Source organism: Rattus norvegicus, chromosome 8 (assembly GCF_021556685.1).
Source record: "Rattus norvegicus strain SHRSP/BbbUtx chromosome 8, alternate assembly SHRSP_T2T, whole genome shotgun sequence".
Classification (NCBI taxonomy): Eukaryota; Metazoa; Chordata; class Mammalia; order Rodentia; family Muridae; genus Rattus; species Rattus norvegicus.
This window is the reverse complement of record NC_141541.1, coordinates 23,736,029-23,758,347: the sequence shown is the minus strand read 5'-3', so window position 1 is coordinate 23,758,347 and position 22,319 is coordinate 23,736,029. Positions and strand designations below refer to the sequence as shown.

The 22,319-nt window shown below is 40.0% G+C and overlaps 1 protein-coding gene across 1 annotated transcript; it reads left to right on the top strand.

Moving 5' to 3' along the window:
* Window positions 1–20,982: 20,982 nt before the first annotated feature.
* Or7g34b (olfactory receptor family 7 subfamily G member 34B) lies at window positions 20,983–21,921 on the top strand. Its single transcript, NM_001000433.1, is given in 1 exon segment — window positions 20,983–21,921. A coding segment is annotated over 1 exon segment (939 nt).
* The last annotated feature ends 398 nt before the right edge of the window (window positions 21,922–22,319 follow it).

Below are 22,319 nucleotides of genomic sequence, written 5' to 3'. Positions count from 1 at the left end.
CCGTGGTGGTCCGATAGCACACATGGGATTATTTCTATCTTTCTGTACCTGTTGAGGCCCGTTTTTTGACCCATTATATGGTCAATTTTGGAGAAAGTACCATGAGGAGCTGAGAAGAAGGTATATCCTTTTGCTTTAGGATAGAATGTTCTATAAATATCTGTTAAGTCCATTTGGCTCATGACTTCTCTTAGTCTGTCTACATCACTGTTTAATTTCTGTTTCCATGATCTGTCCATTGATGAGAGTGGGGTGTTGAAATCTCCCACTATTATTGTGTGAGGTGCAATGTGTGTTTTGAGCTTTAGTAAGGTTTCTTTTACGTATGTAGGTGCCCTTGTATTTGGGGCATAGATATTTAGGATTGAGAGTTCATCTTGGTGGATTTTTCCTTTGATGAATATGAAGTGTCCTTCCTTATCTTTTTTGATGACTTTTAGTTGGAAATTGATTTTATTTGATATTAGAATGGCTACTCCAGCTTGCTTCTTCTGACCATTTGCTTGGAAAGTTGTTTTCCAGCCTTTCACTCTGAGGTAGTGTCTGTCTTTGTCTCTGAGGTGTGTTTCCTGTAGGCAGCAGAATGCAGGGTCCTCGTTGCGTATCCAGTTTGTTAATCTATGTCTTTTTATTGGGGAGTTGAGGCCATTGATATTGAGAGATATTAAGGAATAGTGATTATTGCTTCCCGTTATATTCATATTTGGATGTGAGGTTATGTTTGTGTGCTTTCATTCTCTTTGTTTTGTTGCCAAGACGATTAGTTTCTTGCTTCTTCTAGGGTATAGCTTGCCTCCTTATGTTGGGCTTTACCATTTATTATCCTTTGTAGTGCTGGATTTGTAGAAAGATATTGTGTAAATTTGGTTTTGTCATGGAATATCTCGGTTTCTCCATCAATGTTAATTGAGAGTTTTGCTGGATACAGTAATCTGGGCTGGCATTTGTGTTCTCTTAGGGTCTGTATAACATCAGTCCAGGATCTTCTGGCCTTCATAGTGTCTGGCGAGAAGTCTGGTGTGATTCTGATAGGTCTCCCTTTATATGTTACTTGACCTTTTTCCCTTACTGCTTTTAATATTCTTTCTTTATTTTGTGCGTTTGGTGTTTTGACAATTATGTGACGGGAGGTGTTTCTTTTCTGGTCCAATCTATTTGGAGTTCTGTAGGCTTCTTGTATGTCTATGGGTATCTCTTTTTTTAGGTTAGGGAAGTTTTCTTCTATGATTTTGTTGAAGATATTTACTGGTCCTTTGAGCTGGGAGTCTTCACTCTCTTCTATACCTATTATCCTTAGGTTTGATCTTCTCATTGAGTCCTGGATTTCCTGTATGTTTTGGACCAGTAGCTTTTTCCGCTTTACATTATCTTTGACAGTTGAGTCAATGATTTCTATGGAATCTTCTGCTCCTGAGATTCTCTCTTCCATCTCTTGTATTCTGTTGGTGAAGCTTGTATCTACTGCTCCTTGTCTCTTCTTTTGGTTTTCTATATCCAGGGTTGTTTCCATGTGTTCTTTCTTGATTGCTTCTATTTCCATTTTTAATTCCTTCAACTGTTTGATTGTGTTTTCCTGGAATTCTTTCAGGGATTTTTGCGATTCCTCTCTGTAGGCTTTTACTTGTTTATTAATGTTTTCCTGTGCTTCCCTAAGTGTGTTCAGGTCTTTCTTGAAGTCCTCCAGCATCATGATCAAATATGATTTTGAAACTAGATCTTGCTTTTCTGGTGTGTTTGGATATTCCATGTTTGTTTTGGTGGGAGAATTGGGCTCCGATGATGGCATGTAGTCTTGGTTTCTGTTGCTTGGGTTCCTGCACTTGCCTCTCGCCATCAGATTATCTCTAGTGTTACTTTGTTTTGCTATTTCTGACAGTGGCTAGACTGTCCTATAAGCCTGTGTGTCAGGAGTGCTGTAGACCTGTTTTCCTCTCTTTCAGTCAGTTATGGGGACAGAGTGTTCTGCTTTCGGGCGTGTAGTTTTTCCTCTCTACAGGTCTTCAGCTGTTCCTGTGGGCCTGTGTCTTGAGTTCACCAGGCAGCTTTCTTGCAGCAGAAAATTTGGTCTTACCTGTGGTCCCGAGGCTCAGGTTTGCTCTTGGGGTGCTGTCCAGGGGCTCTCTGCAGCGGCAGCAACCAGGAAGACCTGTGCCGCCCCTTCCGGGAGCTTCAGTGCACCAGGGTTCCAGATGGTCTTTGGCTTTTTCCTCTGGCGTCCGAGATGTGTGTGCAGGGAGCAGTCTCTTCTGGTTTCCCAGGCCTGTCTGCCTCTCTGAAGGTTTAGCTCTCCCTCCCACGGGATTTGGGTGCAGAGAACTGTTTATCCGGTCTGTTTCCTTCAGGGTCCGGCGGCGGTGTCTCAGGCAGGTGTCCTGCCGCTCCTGGGCCCTCCCCCACGGGAGCCCAGAGGCCTTATACAGTTTCCTCTTGGGCCAGGGATGTGGGCAGGGGTGAGCAGTGTTGGTGGTCTCTTCCGCTCTGCAGCCTCAGGAGTGCCCACCTGACCAGGCGGTTGGGTCTCTCTCTCACCGGGTCTGGGAGCAGAGAGCTGCTGCGGGCCGGGATCCGCGGGTGTGGGACTTCCGGTAAACACAGAACGTGCCCGGTTCTAGAGAAATTCTGCTTCCGTGTGTCCCAAGCTCACCAGGCAGCTTTGTTGCAGCAGAAAATTTGGTCTTACCTGTGGTCCCGAGGCTCAAGTTCGCTCGTGGGGTGCTGCCCAGGGGCTCTCTGCAGCGGCAGCAACCAGGAAGACCTGTGCCGCCCCTTCCGGGAGCTTCAGTGCACCAGGGTTCCAGATGGTCTTTGGCTTTTTCCTCTGGCGTCCGAGATGTGTGTGCAGGGAGCAGTCTCTTCTGGTTTCCCAGGCTTGTCTGCCTCTCTGAAGGTTCAGCTCTCCCTCCCACAGGATTTGGTTGCAGAGAACTGTTTATCCGGTCTGTTTCCCTCAGGTTCCGGCGGTGTCTCTGGCAGGGGTCCTGCCGCTCCTGGGCCCTCCCCCACGGGAGCCCAGAGGCCTTATACAGTTTCCTCTTGGGCCAGGGTTGTGCCACTTTTCCTTTTATTAATTTGTGTGTATCTGGTCTTATTTGGATATCCTTGATCCACTTGTACTTAAGCTTTGCACAGGGCGATAAGAATGGGTCAATTTGCATTTTTGTACATGCTGACCTCCAGTTGAATGAGAACCATTTGTTGAAAGTGTTATCTTTTTTTTCTTTTTTCTTTTCTTTTTTTTTTTAATTAACTTGAGTATTTCTTATATACATTTCGAGTGTTATTCCCTTTCCCGGTTTCCGGGCAAACATCCCCCTCCCCCCTCCCATTCCTTTTGGGTGTTCCCTCCCCACATTGTTGCCCTCCCCCCAACAGTTTAGTTCACTGGGGGTTCAGTCTTAGCAGGACCCAGGGCTTCCCCTTCCACTGGTGCTCTTACTAGGATATTCATTGCTACCTATGAGGTCAGAGTGCAGGGTCAGTCCATGTATAGTATTTAGGTAGTGGCTTAGTCCCTGGAAGCTCTGGTTGCTTGGCATTGTTGTACATATGGGGTCTCGAGGACCTTCAAGCTCTTCCAGTTCTTTCTCTGATTCCTTCAAAGGGGGTCCTATTCTCAGTTCAGTGGTTTGCTGCTGGCATTCGCCTCTGTATTTGCTGTATTCTGGCTGTGTCTCTCAGGAGCGATCTACATCCGGCTCCTGTCGGTCTGCACTTCTTTGCTTCATCCATCTTGTCTAATAGGGTGGCTGTATATGTATGGGCCACATGTGGGGCAGGGTCTGAATGGGTGTTCCTTCAGTCTCTGTTTTAATCTTTGCCTCTCTCTTCCCTGCCAAGGGTATTCTTGTTCCCCTTTTAAAGAAGGAGTGAAGCATTCACATTTGGATCATCCGTCTTGAGTTTCGTTTGTTCTAGGCATCTAGGGTAATTCAAGCATTTGGGCTAATAGCCACTTATCAATGAGTGCATACCATGTATGTCTTTCTGTGATTGGGTTAGCTCACTCAGGATGATATTTTCCAGTTCCAACCATTTGCCTACGAATTTCATAAAGTTATTGTTTTTGATAGCTGAGTTGTGTAGATGTACCGCATTTTCCGTATCCATTCCTCTGTTGAAGGGCATCTGGGTTCTTCCCAGCTGCTGGCTATTATAAATAAGGCTGCGATGAACATAGTGGAGCACGTGTCTTTTTTATATGTTGGGGCACATTTTGGGTATATGCCCAAGAGAGGTATAGCTGGATCCTCAGGCAGTTCAATGTCCAATTTTCTGAGGAACCTCCAGACTGATTTCCAGAATGGTTGTACCAGTCTTCAACCCCACCAACAATGGAAAGAGGAGTGTTCCTCTTTCTCCGCATCCTCACCAGGATTTGCTGTCACCTGAATTTTTGATCTTAGCCATTCTCACTGGTGTGAGGTGAAATCTCAGGGTTGTTTTGATTGCATTTCCCTTATGACTGAAGATGTTGACCATTTCTTTAGGTGTTTCTCAGCCATTCGGCATTCCTCAGCTGTGAATTCTTTGTTTAGCTCTGAACCCCATTTTTTAATAGGGTTATTTGTCTCCTTGCGGTCAAACTTCTTGAGTTCTTTGTATATTTTGCATATAAGGCCTCTATCAGTTGTAAGGTTGGTAAAGATCTTTTCCCAATCTGTTGGCTACCGTTGTGTCCTAACCACAGTGTTCTTTGCCTTACAGAAGCTTTGCAGTTTTATGAGATCCCATTTGTCGATTTTTGATCTTAGAGCATAAGCCATTGGTGTTTTGTTCAGGAAATTTTTTCCAGTGCCCAAGTGTTCCAGAAGCTTCCCTAGTTTTTCTTCTATTAGGTTGAGTGTGTCTGCTTTGATGGGGAGGTCCTTGATCCACTTGGACTTAAGCTTTGTACAGGGTGATAAGCATGTATCGATCTGCATTCTTCTACATGTTGACCTCCAGTTGAACCAGCACTATTTGCTGAAAATGCTATCTTTTTTCCATTGGATGGTTTTGGCTCCTTTGTCAAAAATCAAGTGACCATAGGTGTGTGTGTTCATTTCTGGGTCTTCAATTCTATTCCATTGGTCTATCTGTCTGTCTCTGTACGAAAACCATGCAATTTTTATCACTATTGCTCTGTAATACTGCTTGAGTTCAGGGATAGAGATTCCCCCTGAAGTCCTTTTATTGTTGAGGATAGTTTTAGCTATCCTGGGTTTTTTGTTATTCCAGAGGAATTTGCAAATTGTTCTGTCTAACTCTTTGAAGAATTGGATTGGTATTTTGATGGGGATTGCATTGAATCTGTAGATCGCTTTTGGTAAAATGGCCACTTTTACTATATTAATCCTGCCAATCCATGAGTATTGGAGATCTTTCCATCTAATGAGGTCTTATTTAATTTCTTTCTTCAGTGTCTTTTAGTTCTTATTTTACAAATCTTTTACTTGCTTGGTTAAAGTCACACCAAGGTACTTTATATTATTTGGGTCTATTATGAAGGGTGTTGTTTCCCTAATTTCTTTCTCGGCTTGTTTCTCTTTTGTGTAGACGAAGGCTAATGATTTATTTGAGTTAATTTTATATCCAGCCACTTTGCTGAAGTTGTTTATCAGCTTTAGTAGTTCTCTGGTGGAACTTTTGGGATCACTTAAATATACTATCATATCATCTGCAAATAGTGATATTTTGACTTCTTCTTTTCCGATCTGTATCCCCTTGACCTCCTTTTGTTGTCTGATTGCTCTGGGTAGAACTATATTGAATAAGTAGGGAGAGAGTGGGCAGCCTTGTCTAGTCCCTGATTTTAGTGGAATTGCTTCAAGTTTCTCTCCATTTAGTTTAATGTTAGCAACTAGTTTGCTGTATATGGCTTTTACTATGTTTAGGTATGGGCCTTGAATTCCTTTTCTTTCAAGGACTTTTATCATGAAGGGGTGTTGAATTTTGTCAAATGCTTTCTCAGCATCCAATGAAATGATCATGTGGTTTTGTTCTTTCAGTTTGTTTATATAATGGAATACGTTGATGTTTTTCCGTATATTAAACCATCCCTGCATGCCTGGGATGAAGCCTACTTGTTCATGGTGAATGATTGTTTTGATGTGCTCTAGGATTCGGTTTGCCAGAATTTTATTGAGTATTTTTGCGTCGATATTCATAAGGGAAATTGGTCTGAATTTCTCTTTCTTTGTTGGGTCTTTGTGTGGTTTAGGTATAAGAGTAATTGTGGCTTCATAGAAGGTATTTGGTAGTGCTCCATCTGTTTCAATTTTGTGGAATAGTTTGGATAATATTGGTATGAGGTCTTCTATGAAGGTCTGATAGAATTCTGCACTAAACCCGTCTGGACCTGGGCTCTTTTAGTTGGGAGACCTTTAATGACTGCTTTTATTTCCTTAGGAGTTATGGGGTTGTTTAACTGGTTTATCTGTTCCTGATTTAACTTCGGTATTTGGTATCTGTCTAGGAAATTGTCCCTTTCCTGTAGATTTTCAAGTTTTGTTGAATATAGGCTTTTATAGTAAGATCTGATGATATTTTGAATTTCCTCTGAATCTGTAGTTATGTCTCCCTTTTCATTTCTGATTTTGTTAATTTGGACACACTCTCTGTGTCCTCTCGTTAGTCTGGCTAAGGGTTTATCTATCTTGTTGATTTTCTCAAAGAACCAACTTTTGGTTCTTTTGATTCTTTCTATGGTCCTTTTTGTTTCTACTTGGTTGACTTCAGCTCTGAGTTTGATTATTTCCTCCCTTCTACTCCTTCTGGGTGTATTTGCTTCTTTTTGTTCTAGAGCTTTTAGGTGTGCTGTCAAGCTGCTGGCGTATGCTCTTTCCTGTTTCTTTCTGCAGGCACTCAGTGCTGTGAGTTTTCCTCTTAGCACAGCTTTCATTGTGTCCCATAAGTTTGGGTATGTTGTACGTTCATTTTCATTAAATTCTAAAAAGTCTTTAATTTCTTTCTTTATTTCTTCCTTGATTAGGTTCTCATTGAGTAGAGCATTGTTCAATTTCCACGTATATGTGGGCCCTCTTCCCTTATTGTTATTGAAGACCAGTTTTAGGCCGTGGTGGTCTGATAGCACGCATGGGATTATTTCTATCTTTCTGTACCTGTTGAGGCCCGTTTTTTGACCAATCGTATGGTCAATTTTGGAGAAAGTACCATGAGGAGCTGAGAAGAAGGTATATCCTTTTGCTTTAGGATAGAATGTTCTATAAATATCTGTTAAGTTCATTTGGCTCATGACTTCTCTTAGTCTGTCTACATTTCTGTTTAATTTCTGTTGCCATGATCTGTCCATTGATGAGAGTGGGGTGTTGAAATCTCCTACTTTTTTTGTGTGAGGTGCAATGTGTGTTTTGAGCTTTAGTAAGGTTTCTTTTTCGTATGTAGGTGCCCTTGTATTTGGGGCATAGTTATTTAGGATTGAGAGTTCATCTTGGTGGATTTTTCCTTTGATGAATATGAAGTGTCCTTCCTTATCTTTTTTGATGACTTTTAGTTGAAAATTGATTTTATTTGATATTAGAATGAGTACTCCAGCTTGCTTCTTCTGACCATTTGCTTGGAAAGTTGTTTTCCAGCCTTTCACTCTGAGGTAATGTCTGTCTTTGTCTCTGAGTTGTGTTTCCTGTTGTCAACAGAATGCAGGGTCCTCGTTGCGTATCCTGTTTGTTAATCTATGTCTTTTTATTGGGGAGTTGAGGCCATTGATTTTGAGAGATATTTAGGAATAGTGATTATTGCTTCATGTTATATTCATTTTTGGATGTGAGGTTATGTTTGTGTGCCTTTCTTCTCTTTGTTTTGTTGCCAAGACGATTAGTTTCTTGCTTCTTCTAGGGTGAAGCTTGCCTCCTTATGTTGGGCTTTACCATTTATTATCCTTTGTAGTGCTGGATTTGTAGAAAGATATTGTGTAAATTTGGTTTTGTCATGGAATATCTTGGTTTCTCCATCTAAGTTAATTGAGAGTTTTGCAGGATACAGTAACCTGGGCTGGCAGTTGTGTTCTCTTAGGGTCTGTAAGACATCAGTCTAGGATCTTCTCGCCTTCATAGTTTCTGGCAAAAAGTCTGGTGTGATTCTGATAGGTCTGCCTTTATATGTTACTTTACCTTTTTCCCTTACTGCTTTTAATATTCTTTCTTTATTTTGTGCGTTTGGTGTTTTGACTATTATATGACGGGAGGTGTTTCTTTTCTGGTCCAATCTATTTGGATGTCTGTAGGCTACTTGTATGCCTATGGGTATCTCTTTTTTTAGGTTAGGGAAGTTTTCTTCTATGATTTTGTTGAAGATATTTACTGGTCCTTTGAGCTGGGAGTCTTCACTTTCTTCTATACCTATTATCCTTAGGTTTGATCTTCTCATTGAGTCCTGGATTTCCTGTATGTTTTGGACCAGTAGCTTTTTCTGCTTTACATTATCTTTGACAGTTGAGTCAATGATTTCTATGGAATCTTCTGCTCCTGAGATTCTCTCTTCCATCTCTTATATTCTGTTGGTGAAGCTTGTATCTACAGCTCCTTGTGTATTCTTTTGGTTTTCTATATCCAGGGTTGTTTTCATGTGTTCTTTCTTGATTGCTTCTTTTTCCATTTTTAATTCCTTCAACTGTTTGATTGTGTTTTCTGGAATTCTTTCAGGGATTTTTGTGTCTCCTCTCTACGGGCTTCTACTTGTTTATTTATGTTTTCTTGGAATTCTTTCAGCCATTTTTGCGATTCCTCTCTGTAGGCTTCTACTTGTTTGTTATTGTTTTCCTGTGTTTCTCTAAGGGAGTTCTTCACGTCTTTCTTGAATTCCTCCAGCATCATGATCAAATATGATTTTGAAACTAGATCTTGCTTTTCTTGTGTGTTTGGATATTCCATGTTTGTTTTAATGGGAGAATTGGGCTCCGATGGTGCCACTTAGACTTGGTTTCTGTTGCTTGGGTTCCTGCACTTGCCTCTCGCCATCAGATTATCTCTAGTGTTACTTTGTTCTGCTATTTCTGACAGTGGCTAGACTGTCCTATAAGCCTGTGTGTCAGGTGTGCTGTAGACCTGTTTTCCTGTTTTCTTTCAGCCAGTTATGGGGACAGAGTGTTCTGCTTTCGGGCGTGTAGTTTTTCCTCTCTACAGGTCTTCAGCTGTTCCTGTGGGCCTATGTCCTGAGTTCACCAGGTAGGTCTCTTGCAGTAGAAAAGTTGGTCTTACCTGTGGTCCCGAGGCTCAAGTTCACTCGCGGGGTGCTGCCCACGAGCTGTTTGTGGAGGCAACAACCAGAAAGATCTGCGCCGCCGTTTCCGGGAGCTTCAGTGCACCAGGGTTCCAGATGGCCTTTGGTGTTTTCCTCTGGCGTCCGAAATGTGTGCAGAGTGCAGTCTCTTCTGGTTTCCCAGGCGTGTCTGCCTCTCTGAAGGTTTAGCTCTCCCTCCCATGGGATTTGGGTGTAGAGAACTGTTTATCCGGTCTGTTCCTACAGGTTCCGTCGGTGTCTCAGGCGCAGGGGTCCTGCAGCTCCTGGGCTATCTTTTTTCTACTGGATGGTTTTAGCTCCTTTCTCAAACACCAAGTGACCATATGTGTCTGGGTTCATTTCTGGTTCTTCAATTCTATTTCACTGATCAACGTGCTTGTCTCTCTACTAGTACCCTACAGTTTTTATCACTATTGCACTGTAATACAGCTTTAGGTTAGGGATGATGATTCCACCAAAATTTCTTTCATTGCTGAGGATAGTTTTCACAATTCTGTTTTTTTCCTAATCCAGATAAATTTTCAAATTGCTCTTTCTAACTCTATGAAGAATTGAGTTGAAATTTTGATGGGTATTGCATTGAACCTGGAGGATGCTTTTGGCAAAATGGCCATTTTCAGTATATTAATCCTGTGAATCCATGAGCATGAGAGGTCCTTCCATCTTCTGAGTTCTTCAATTTCTTTCTTCAGAGACTTGAAGTTCTTGTCATACAGATCTTTCATGAACTTTGTTAGAGTCACACTGAGGTATTTCATATTATTTGGGACTATTGTGAAAGGTCTCATTTCTCTAATTTCTTCCTCAGCCTGTTTATCCTTTGACTAGAGGAAGGCTACTGATCTTTGGGGTTGATTTTATAGCCAGTCAATTTCCTGAACTTGTTTGTCACACTTCTTAGTTCTCTAGTGGAACTTATGGGGTCACTTAAATATACTATCATATCATCTGTAAATAGTGATACTTTGACTTCTTCCTTTCCAATTTGTATACTTCGACTTCCTTTGGTTTTCTGATTGCTCTCTTTAGGATTTTGAATACTATATTGAATGAGTAGGGAGAGAGTGGGCAACCTTGTCTAGACCCTCATTTTAGTGGATTGCTTCAAGTTTCTCTGCCTTTAGTTTAATTTTGGCTACTGATTTGCTGTATAGTGCTTTTACTGTTTTGGTATGTGCCTTGAATTCCTTATCTTAACCAGACTTTTATCTTGAAGGGTTATTGACTTTTGTCAAAGACTTTCTCAGCATTAATGAGATGATCATGTGGCTTTTTTCTTTGAGCTTGTTTACATAGTATACCATGTTGATGAATTTCCAAATATCCCTCAGATGAAGCCTATTGATCTTGATGGATGATTGTTTTGATGTGTTCTGTGATTCAGTTGGCAAGAATTTTACTGAGTATTTTTGCATCGATACTCATAATGGAAAGTGGTCTGAAGTTTTCTTTCTTTGTTGGGTCTTTGCTTGGTTTAGGTATAAGCTTATTTGTGGCTTTATAGAAGGAATTTGGTAGTGCTCTGTCTGTTCCTATTTTTTGGAATAGTTTCAACAGTATGGTATGAAGTCTTATATGAAGGTCTGATAGAATTCTGCAGTAAACCATCTGTTCCTGGGTTCTTTTAGGTTGGGAGATGTTTAATAGCTGCTTCTCTTCCTTTAGGAGTATATGATTGTTTAGATGGTTTATCTGATCCTGATTTAACGTTGGTGACTGGTATCTGCTTCGAAAATTGTCATATCCAGATTTATTGTTTTTTTTTTAAATATTGACTTTGTAGTAGGATCTGATGATGTTTTGAATTTCCTTAGTTTCTATTGTTATATTTCCATTTCCATTTCTGAATTTGTTAATTTGGGTACACTCTCTGTGTCCTCTGGTTAGTCTGGCAAAGGGTTTATCAATCTTCTTGATTTTCTCAAAGAACCAGCTCCTTGTTTTGTTGATTCTTTGTCTAATCCTTTTTATTTCAACTTGATTGATTTCAGCCTGGAGTTTGATTATTTTTTGCCTTCTACTCCTCTAGGGTGTATTTGCTTCTTTTTATTCTAGAGATTTTGGGTGTTCTGTCCAGCTGTTGATATTTGCTCTCTCCTGTTTCTTTTTGCACTCACTGCTATGAGATTTGCTCTTTGCACAGATTTCATTAAGTCCCATAAGTTTGGGTATGTTGTATCTTCATTTTCATTAAATTCAAAGAAGTCTTTAATTTCTTTATTTTTTTTTCTTCTTTGACCTAGTTATCAAGTAGAGTGTTGTTCAACTTCCATGTGTATCTGGGCATTCTTTCATTATTGTGGTTATTGAAGATCAGCCTTAGTCCATGGTGAATTGATAGGATGCATGGGATTATTTCTATCTTCCTTTGTCTATTGAGGTCTCTTTTGTGACCCATTATATGGTCAATTTTGGAGAAGGTACCATGAGGTACTGTAAAGAAGGTATATCCTTTTGTTTTAGGATGGAATGTTCTATAAATATCTGTTAAGTCTATTTGGTTCGTAATTGCTGTTTGTTTCTCTATGTCTCTGTTTAATTTCTGTTTCCATGACCTATCCAATGATAAGAGTGTGGTGTTGAAATCTCCTATTATTATTGTGTGAGGATCAATGTGTGATTTGAGCTTTAGTGAGGTTTCTTTTATGAATGGAGGTGCTCTTGCATTTGGAGCATAGATATTTAGGATTGAGAGTTCATCTTGGTGGATTTTTCCTTTGATGAATATGAAGTGTCCTTTCTTATCTTCTCTGATGACTTTTGATTGAAAGTCAATTTTATTTGCTTCTTCAGACCATTTTAATGGAAAGTGTTTTTCTAGCTTTTATTCAGAGATAGTGTCTGTTTATGTCTCTGAGGTATGTTTCCTGTATGTAGCAAAATGGTGGGTTCTCTTTATATATCCAATCTGATAGTCTATGTTTTTTTTGGGAATTGAGTCCATTGATGTTGAGACATATTAAGATACAGTGATTGTTGCTTCCTGTTATATTCATATTTAGAGGTGGGGTTATGTTTATGTGTCTCCCTTCTTTTGGTTTTATTGAAAGGAGGTTAAACAAAACAAAACAACAACAATAACAACCACAAACCCTTCAGTCCAAGCCCGTGCCCAGAAATGAACTGATTCAGTCAAACAACTCCCCGTACCCTAATCCTTTGAGGGGGATACATGGACCCTCAGAAATGGGGACACTCCTGAGAAATCAGAGGAGACTACCCACTGCCCACATTCCTGACCCATGATGGAATCGCCTAGTGCAAACTGTGCACCCTGGGTGAAAGGACCTAGGAGCATTCAGGGGGCAGGACCCAACTGATTCCTGCCCTCACTGATAGCTGAAAGACTGCCTCCAGGAACACCTACATTCCAGAGAGCAGAAAACTCTGTTCCCAAAACCAGCTGAAAGAAAACAAGAAAAAAGTTCTACAGGAGTGCAAACAAGCCTTCAGGAGGGTCAAGCCACTTTCAGAAACAGAAACAGAAGACAAGTTAAAATCAGAGAGATCCAGTTGATATGAGGCAAGCACAGGGACCCAATCAACAGAAACCAAGACTAGTTGGCATCATCAGAGCCCAGTTCTCCCACCAAAGCAAATACTGGTTGTCAAACACACCAGAAAAGCAACATTTAGATTTAAAAATCACAGTTTATCATGATGATAGAGGACTTTAGGAAGTTCATAAATGACTTCCGGTGTTTAGTGGGAGTCCCAAACCTGCAGATTCCTGCCCAAAGCAGCTCTCTGCTCCCAAAACCGGTGGGAGAGAGACCTCACTGCCTGGACAGGTGGGCACTCCTGAGACTGCAGAGCAGAAGAGACCACCAACATTGCCCACCCCTGCCCACATCCCTGGCCCAAGAGGAAACTGTATAGGGCCGCTGGGTTCCCGTAGAGGAGGGTCCAGGAGCAGCAAGTCCCCTGCGTCTGAGACACCACCAGAACCTGAAGGGACCGACCAGATAAACAGTTCTCTGCACTCAAATAACGTGGAGGGAGAGCTAAACCTTCAGAGAGGAAGACACACCTGGGAAACCAGAAGAGACTGCACTCTGCCCAGATCTCTGACGCAAGAGGAAAACACCAAACGCCATCTGGAATCCTGGTGCACGGAAGCTCCTGGAAAGGGCGGCACAGATCTTCCTGGTTGCAGCTGCCATGGTTAGCTCGTAAGCAACACCCCACGAGCAAACTTGAGCCTCTGGACCAGAGGTAAGACAAACCTTCCTACTCCAAGCGACCTGCCTAGTGAACTCAGGACACAGGCCCACAGGGACAGCTGAAGACCTGTAGATAGGAAAAACTACACACCCGAAAGCAGAACACTCTGTTCACATAACTGGCTGAAAGAAAACAGGAAAACAGGTCTACAGCAACCCTGACACACAGGCTTATAGGACAGTCTAGCCACTGTCAGAAATAGCAGAACAAATTAACACTAGAGATAATCTGATGGGAAGAGGCAAACGCAAGAATCCAAGCAACAGAAACCAAGACTACATGGCCCAATACTATCATTAGAGCCCAATTCTCCCACCAAAGCAAACACTGAATATCCAAACACACCAGAAAAGCAAGATCTAGATTTAAAATCACATTTGATCAAGATGCTGGAGGACTACAAGAAAGACGTGAAGAACTCCCTTAGAGAAACAAAGGAAAACATAAATGAACAAGTAGAAGCCTACAGAGAGGAATCACAAAAATCCCTGAAAGAATTCCAGGAAAACACAATCAAACAGTTGAAGAATAAAAAATGGAAATAGAAGCAATCAAGAAAGAACACATGGAAACAACCCTGGATATAGAAAGCCAAAAGAAGAGACAAGGAGCCGTAGATACAAGCTTCACCAACAGAATACAAGAGATTGAAGAGAGAATCCCAGGAGCAGAAGATTCCATAGAAATCATCAAATCAACTGTCAAAGATAGTGTAAAGCAGAAAAAGCTACTGGTCCAAAACATACAGGAAATCCAGGACTCAATGAGAAGATCAAACCTAAGGATAATAGGTAGAGAAGAGAGTGAAGACTCCCAGCTCAAAGGACCAGTAAATATATTTAACAAAATCACAGAAGAAAACTTCCCTAACCTAAAGAAAGAGATACCCATAAGCATACAAGAAGCCTACAGAACTCCAAATAGATTGGACCAGAAAAGAAACACCTCCTGACACATAATAGTGAAAACACAAAATGCACAAAATAAAGAAAGAATATTAAAAGCAGTAAGGGAAAAAGGTAAAGTAACATATAAAGGCAGACATATCAGAATCACACCAGACTTTTCGCCAGAGACTATGAAAGCCAGAAGATCCTGAACAGATGTCATACAGACCCTAAGAGAACACAACTGCCAGCCCAGGTTACTGTATCCTGCAAAACTCTCAATCAACATAGATGGAGAAACCAAGATATTCCATGACAAAACCAAATTTACACAATATCTTGCTACAAATCCAGCACTACAAAGGATAATAAATGGTAAAGCCCAACATAAGGAGGCAAGCTTCACCTAGAAGAAGCAAGAAACTAATCATCTTGGCAACAAAACAAAGAGAAGAAAAGCACACAAACATAACCTCATATCCAAATATGAATATAACAGGAAGCAATAATCACTATTCCTTAATATCTCTCAACATCAATGGACTCAACTTCCCAATAAAAAGACATAGATTAACAAACAGGATACGCAACGAGGACCCTGCATTCTGCGGCCTACAGGAAACACACCTCAGGGACAAAGACAGACACTACCTCAGAGTGAAAGGCTGGAAAACAACTTTCCAAGCAAATGGTCAGAAGAAGCAAGATGGAGTAGCAATTCTAATATCAAACAAATACAATCAATTTTCAACTAAAAGTCATCAAAGAAGATAAGGAAGGACACTTCATATTCATCAAAGGAAAAATCCACGAAGATGAACTCTCAATCCTAAATATCTATGCCCCAAATACAAGGGCACCTACATACATAAAAGAAACCTTACTAAACTCAAAACACACATTGCACCTCACACAAAAATAGTAGGAGATTTCAACACCCCACTCTCATCAATGGACAGATCATGGAAACAGAAATTAAACAGAGACGTAGACAGACTAAGAGAAGTCATGAGCCAAATGGTCTTAACAGATATTTATAGAACATTCTATCCTAAAGCAAAAGGATATACATTCGTCTCAGCTCCTCATGGTACTTTCTCCAAAATTGACCATATATTTGGTCAAAAAACAGGCCTCAAGAGGTACAGAAAGATAGAAATAATCCCATGTGTGCTATCAGACCACCACGGCCTAAAGCTGGTCTTCAATAACAATAAGGGAAGAACGCCGACATATACGTGGAAGTTGAACAATGCTCTACTCAATGATAACCTGGTCAAGGAAGAAATAAAGAAAGAAATTAAAGACTTTTTAGAATTTAATGAAAATGAACGTACAACATACCCAAACTTATGGGACACAATGAAAGCTGTGCTAAGAGGAAAACTCACAGCACTGAGTGCCTGCAGAAAGAAACAGGAAAGAGCATATGTCACCAGCTTGACAGCACACCTAAAAGCTCTAGAACAAAAAGATGCAAATACACCCACGAGGAGTAGAAGCCTGGAAATAATCAAACTCAGAGCCGAAATCAACCAAGTAGAAACAAAAAGGACCATGGAAAGAATCAACAGAACCAAAAGTTGGTTCTTTGAGAAAATGAACAAGATAGATAAACCCTTAGCCAGACTAACGAGAGGACACAGAGAGTGTGTCCAAATAAACAAAATCAGAAATGAAAAGGGAGACATAACTACAGATTCAGAGGAAATTCAAAAAATCATCAGATCTTACTATAAAAGTCTATATTGAACAAAACTTGAAGATCTCCAGGAAATGGACAATTTCCTAGACAGATACCAGGTACCGAAGTTAAATCAGGAACAGATAAACCAGTTAAACAACCCCATAACTCCTAAGGAAATAGAAGCAGTCATTAAAGGTCTCCCAACTAAAAGAGCCCAGGTCCAGACGGGTTTAGTGTAGAATTCTATCAGACCTTCATAGAAGACCTCATACCAATATTATCCAAATTATTCCACAAAAGTGAAACAGATGGAGCACTACCGAATACCTTCTATGAAGCCACAATTACTCTTATACCTAAACCACACAAAGACCCAACAAAGAAAGAGAACTTCAGAACAATTTCCCTTATGAATATCGACACAAAAATACTCAATAAAATTCTGGCAAACCAATTCCAAGAGCACATCTAAACAATCATTCACCATGATCAAGTAGGCTTCATCTGAGGCATGCAGGGATGGTTTAATATACCGAAAACCATCAACGTGATCCATTATATAGACAGACTGAAAGAACAATACCACATGGTCATTTCATTAGATGCTGAGAAAGCATTTGACAAAATTCAACACCCCTTCATGATAAAAGTCCTGGAAAGAATAGGAATTCAAGGCCCATACCTAAACATAGTAAAAGCCATATACAGCAAACAAGTAGCTAACATTAAACTAAATGGAGAGAAACTTGAAGCAATTCCACTAAAATCAGGGACTAGACAAAGTTGCCCACTCTTTCCCTTCTCATTCAATATAGTTCTGGAAGTACTAGCCAGAGGAATCAGACAACAAAAGGAGGTCAAGGGGATACAGATCGGAAAAGAAGAAGTGAAAATATCACTTTTTGCAGATGATATGATAGTATATTTAAGTGATCCCAAAAGTTCCACCAGAGAACTACTAAAGCTGATAAACAACTTCAGCACAGTGGCTGGGTATAAAATTAACTCAAATAAATCATTAGCTTTCCTTTACAAAAAGAGAACGAAGCCGAGAAAGTAATTAGGGAAACGATACCCTTCATAATAGACCCAAATTATATAAAGTACCTCAGTGTGACTTTAACCAAGCAAGTAAAAGATCTGTACAATATGAACTTCAAGACGCTGAAGAAAGAAATTGCAGAAGACCTCAGAAGATGGAAAGATCTCCCATGCTCATGGATTGGCAGGATTAATATAGTAAAAATGGCCATTTTACCAAAAGCGATCTACAGATTCAATGCAGTCCTCTTCAAAATACCAATCCAATTCTTCAAAGAGTTAGACAGAACAATTTGCAAATTCCTCTGGAATAACAAAAAACCCAGGATAGCTAAAGCTATCCTCAACAATAAAAGGACTTCAGGGGGAATCACTATCCCTGAACTCAAGCAGTATTACAGAGCAATAGTGATAAAAACTGCATGGTATTGGTAGGGAGACAGACAGAACAGTGGAATAGAATTGAAGACCCAGAAATGAACCCGCACAACTATGAGCACTTGATTTTTGACAAAGGAGCCAAAACCATCCAATGGAAGAAAGATAGCATTTTCAGCAAATGGTGCTGTTTCAACTGGAGGTCAACATGTAGAAGAATGCAGATTGATCCATGGTTATCACTCTGTACAAAGCTTAAGTCCATGTGGATCAAAGACCTCCACATCAAACCAGATACACTCAAATTAATAGAAGAAAAACTACGGCAGCATCTGGAACACATGGGCACTGGAAAAAATTTCCTGAACAAAACACCAATGGCTTACGCTCTAAGATCAAGAATCGACAAATGGGATCTCATAAAACTGCAAAGCTTCTGTAAGGCAAAGGACACTGTGGTTAGGACAAAACGGCAACCTCCATATTGGGAAAAGATCTTTACCAATCCTACAACAGATAGAGGCCTTATATCCAATATATACAAAGAACTCAAGAAGTTAGAACGCAAGGAGACAAATAACCCTATTAAAAAATGGGGTTCAGAACTAAACAAAGAATTCACAGCTGAGGAATGCCGAATGGCTGAGAAACACCTAAAGAAATGTTCAACATCTCTAGTCATAAGGGAAATGCAAATCAAAACAACCCTGGGATTTCACCTCATACCAGTGAGAATGGTAAGATCAAAAACTCTGGGGACAACAAATGCTGGCGAGGATGTGGAGAAAGAGGAACACTCCTCCATTGTTGGTGGGTTTGCAGACTGGTACAACCATTCTGGAAATCAGTCTGGAGGTTCCTCAGAAAATTGGACATTGAACTGCCTGAGGATCCAGCTATATCCCTCTTGGGCATATACCCAAAAGATGCCCAAACATATAAAAAAGACACGTGCTCCACTATGTTCATAGCAGCCTTATTCATAATAGCCAGCAGCTGGAAATAACCCAGATGCCCTTCAACAGAGGAATGGATACAGAAAATATGGTTCATCTACACAATGGAATATTACTCAGCTATCAAAATCAATGACTTTATGAAATTGGTAGGCAAATGTTTGGAACTGTAAAATATCATCCTGAGTGAGGTAACCCAATCACAGATGAACACACATGGTATGCACTCATTGATAAGTGGCTATTAGCCCAAATGCTTGAATTACCCTAGATGCATAGAACACATGATACTCAAGACGGATGATCCAAATGTGAATGCTTCACTCCTTCTTTAAAAGTGGAACAAGTATACCCTTGGCAGGGAATAGAGAGGCAAAGATTAAAACAGAGACAGAGGGAACACCCATTCAGAGCCTGCCCCACATGTGTCCCATACATATACAGTCACCCAATTAGACAAGATGGATGAAGCAAAGAAGTGCCGGCAGACAGGAACCGCATGTAGATCTCTCCTGAGAGACACAGCCAGAATACAGGAAATACAGAGGCAAATGCCAGCAGCAAACCAGTGAACTGAGAACAGGACCCCCGTTGAAGGAATCAGAGAAAGAACTGGAAGAGCTTGAAGGGGCTCTAGACCCCATATGAACAACAATGCCAAGCAACCAGAGCTTCCAGGGACTAAGCCACTACCTAAAGACTATATATGGACTGACCCTGGACTCTGACCTCATAGGTAGCATTGAATATCCTAGTAAGATCATCAGTGTATGGGAAGCCCTGGGTCCTGCTAAGACTGAACATGATTGTTGGAGGGAGGGAGGCAATAGGGGGAGGATGGGGAGGGGAACACCCTTAAAAAGAAGGGGAGGGGGAGGGATTAGGGGGATGTTTGCCCGGAAACCGGGAAAGAGAATAATACTCGAAATGTAAATAAGAAATACTCAAGTTAAAAAAAAAAGAAGTTCATAAATTACTCCCTTAAAGAAATACAGGACAACACAAGTTAACAATTAGAAGCCTTTAAGGAAGAAACACAAAAAATCCCTTGAAGAATTACAGGAAAACACAACAAATGGGGACGGAAATGAACAAAACCATCCAGGAATTAAAACTGGAAATAGAAACACTAACGAGATCACAAAGGTAGACAACGGTGGAGATAGAAAAACTAGGAAAGAGATCAGGAGTCATAGATTTGAGCATCACCAACATGAGAGACAGAAGAGAGAATATCATGAGCAGAAGATACTGTAGAAAATATTGACACAACCTAAATTCATAAGGCAAAATGGAGAGAGGTCTTAGCCCAAAGAATATAGGAAATCTATGACACAATGAAAAGATCACACCTAAGGACAATAGGTATAGAAGAGAATGAAGACTCTTAAGGGCCAGTAAATATCTTCAACAAAATTATAGAAGAAATCTTCCATAACATAAAGAAAGAGATGCCCTTAAACATAAAAAAAGCCTACAGAACTCCAAATGGATTGGACGAGAAAAGAAATTCTTCATGTCACATGAGAGTCAAAGCACCAAATGCAAAAAACAAAGAAAGAATATTAAAAGCAGTAAGAGAAAAAGATCAAGTGACATATAAAGGCAGACCTATAATAATTACACCAAACAACTCACCAGAGACTATGAAAGAAAGAAGATACTGGACAGATGTCATACAGACCTTAAGAGGACACAAATGCCAGTCCAGGCTACTATATTCCACAAAACTATTAATTAACATAGAGGGAAAAACCAATATATTTCATGATAAAACCAAATTTACACAATATCTTTTTACAAATCCAGCCCTACAAAGGATATTAGATGGAAAAGACCAACACAAGGAGGGAAACTAACCCCTAGAAAAAGTAAGAAAGTAATCTCTATTATTATGTTTTAATATTCATAATTTTATAGTTATATATGCTGGATACTCTTCATATTGAACAATTATTTCAAACAGATGAATTACATAAAACAAGCATGTAAAATATAATTTAGAAATTAATATAAAAATCATTTAGCATGTACTAAAGGCCTGTAAAAATGGAAGGAATTAGAAACAAGATGTTTGTATATTGGAAGGTAAACTCCTGATACCATAAAGTGAGTAGCACAAAAACTACTTTCTTACAGTCTCTTAGGATGTTCACTCATGGGTTCAAAGTGTTAAATCTAGTGTCAGTCTAATGCAGTACTTTAGATTTGAAATCTCCCAGGGCCATGCATGTTCCTAGGAGACAGTCTGATGATCCCTTGTGGTAAGTCTTCTGTGGTGGTGTTCCTTCATGACCAGGACCTTGTTCATGCAGTTGATTTTCAAAACATATATTCAAGAATTATAAAGTCGGATTAAATGTTGGCTACAGAAACCTGGTCTTTTTGCTTGTTTCTGGGTGTTAGAACTTTGGGACTCATGATTCTTTCACAAGTGCTTTAATTATTGAAGCATTGCTTCAGAGTTCAGCGATAGTATTCCAGCAACTTCTTGAGTATCTCAGTTCTGTCTGATTCAAAATTTTCATTAATTTTTCCTCATATCACTGTCTCTATCAGATTTATGAACAGCATGGAAAAGAGAAACCAAACAGCTTTTCCAGGATTCTTTCTTCTGGGACTGACAGAAGACCCAAAACTGCAGCCCATCTTGGTCAGCTTGTTCTTTTCTATATATCTGGTTACCCTTATGGGAAACTTACTTATAATCTTGTTTGTTATCTCAGACTCCCATCTTCATACCCCTATGTATTTATTTCTCTCCAATTTGTCTTTAAATGACATCTGTTTAAGCACAAGCACAATCCCCAAGATGCTGGTGAATATACAAGAAAATAGTCAAAGCATCACATTCAAAGGCTGTCTCACTCAAATGAGCTTTGTCTTAATTTTTGGTGGCATGGAAAACTGTCTTCTTGCAGTAATGGCTTATGACCGCTATATGGCTATTTGTCACCCTCTGAGGTACTTGGTCATCATGGAACCTTGTTTCTGTGTCCTGCTGGTTCTATTGTCCCTGCTAATTAGTCTTGTGGATTCTTTAATGCACAGCCTGATGGTGCTAAGACTGTCATTCTGCAGACACCTGGAAATACCAAACTTCTTCTGTGAACTTCCCAAGATGCTCAAGTTGGCCTGTTCTGATACCCTCATTGATAACATCCTTATTTATATTTCATCCTGCATATTTGCTGGAATTCCTCTCTCTGGAATAGTTTTCTCTTATATTCACATCATGTCCTCTATTTTTAGAATGCCATCATCAGAAGGAAAGCACAAAGCCTTTACCACTTGTGGGTCTCACCTGTCAGTTGTTTCCTTGTTCTATGGGACAGGATTTGGGGTATATATTACATCTATTATTATGGATTCATCCAGGAAGACTGCAGTGGCTTCAGTGATGTATTCTGTTGTACCTCAGATGCTGAATCCCTTTATCTATAGTCTGAGGAACAGGGAAATGAAGCATGCTATGAGGAAATTCTTCAGTAGAATGGCTTCTTTCCTATGATATTTCATTTATTTGGACATCAATTTTGAGAGTAAGTAAACTAATAAATTTTACTGAATCAGAATTCCCACTCGTTTCATACTGCATTCTCCTACTATTACCACAAAAACACTATGCTTAAACTGTATTAAATTTCACAATTATGACAGTTTCTATGACTGTATGACAAGGAGATGATCACTCATTCCCAGTGAAACTGTTACTGTGATTTTCTTAATCACAGTGAATGTACCTATGAGTTTACCATTTCTCAGCAAATTCAATGTCATTATCCACAGAACTGATTTATTTATATATTAGTTGTTTGCATTGATTTTGAGAGAGTCATCAATGCCCAGTGATGGTATCTTCAGACCTAAGAGCATAAAAACCCTAACATTATTATCATAGATTAATAG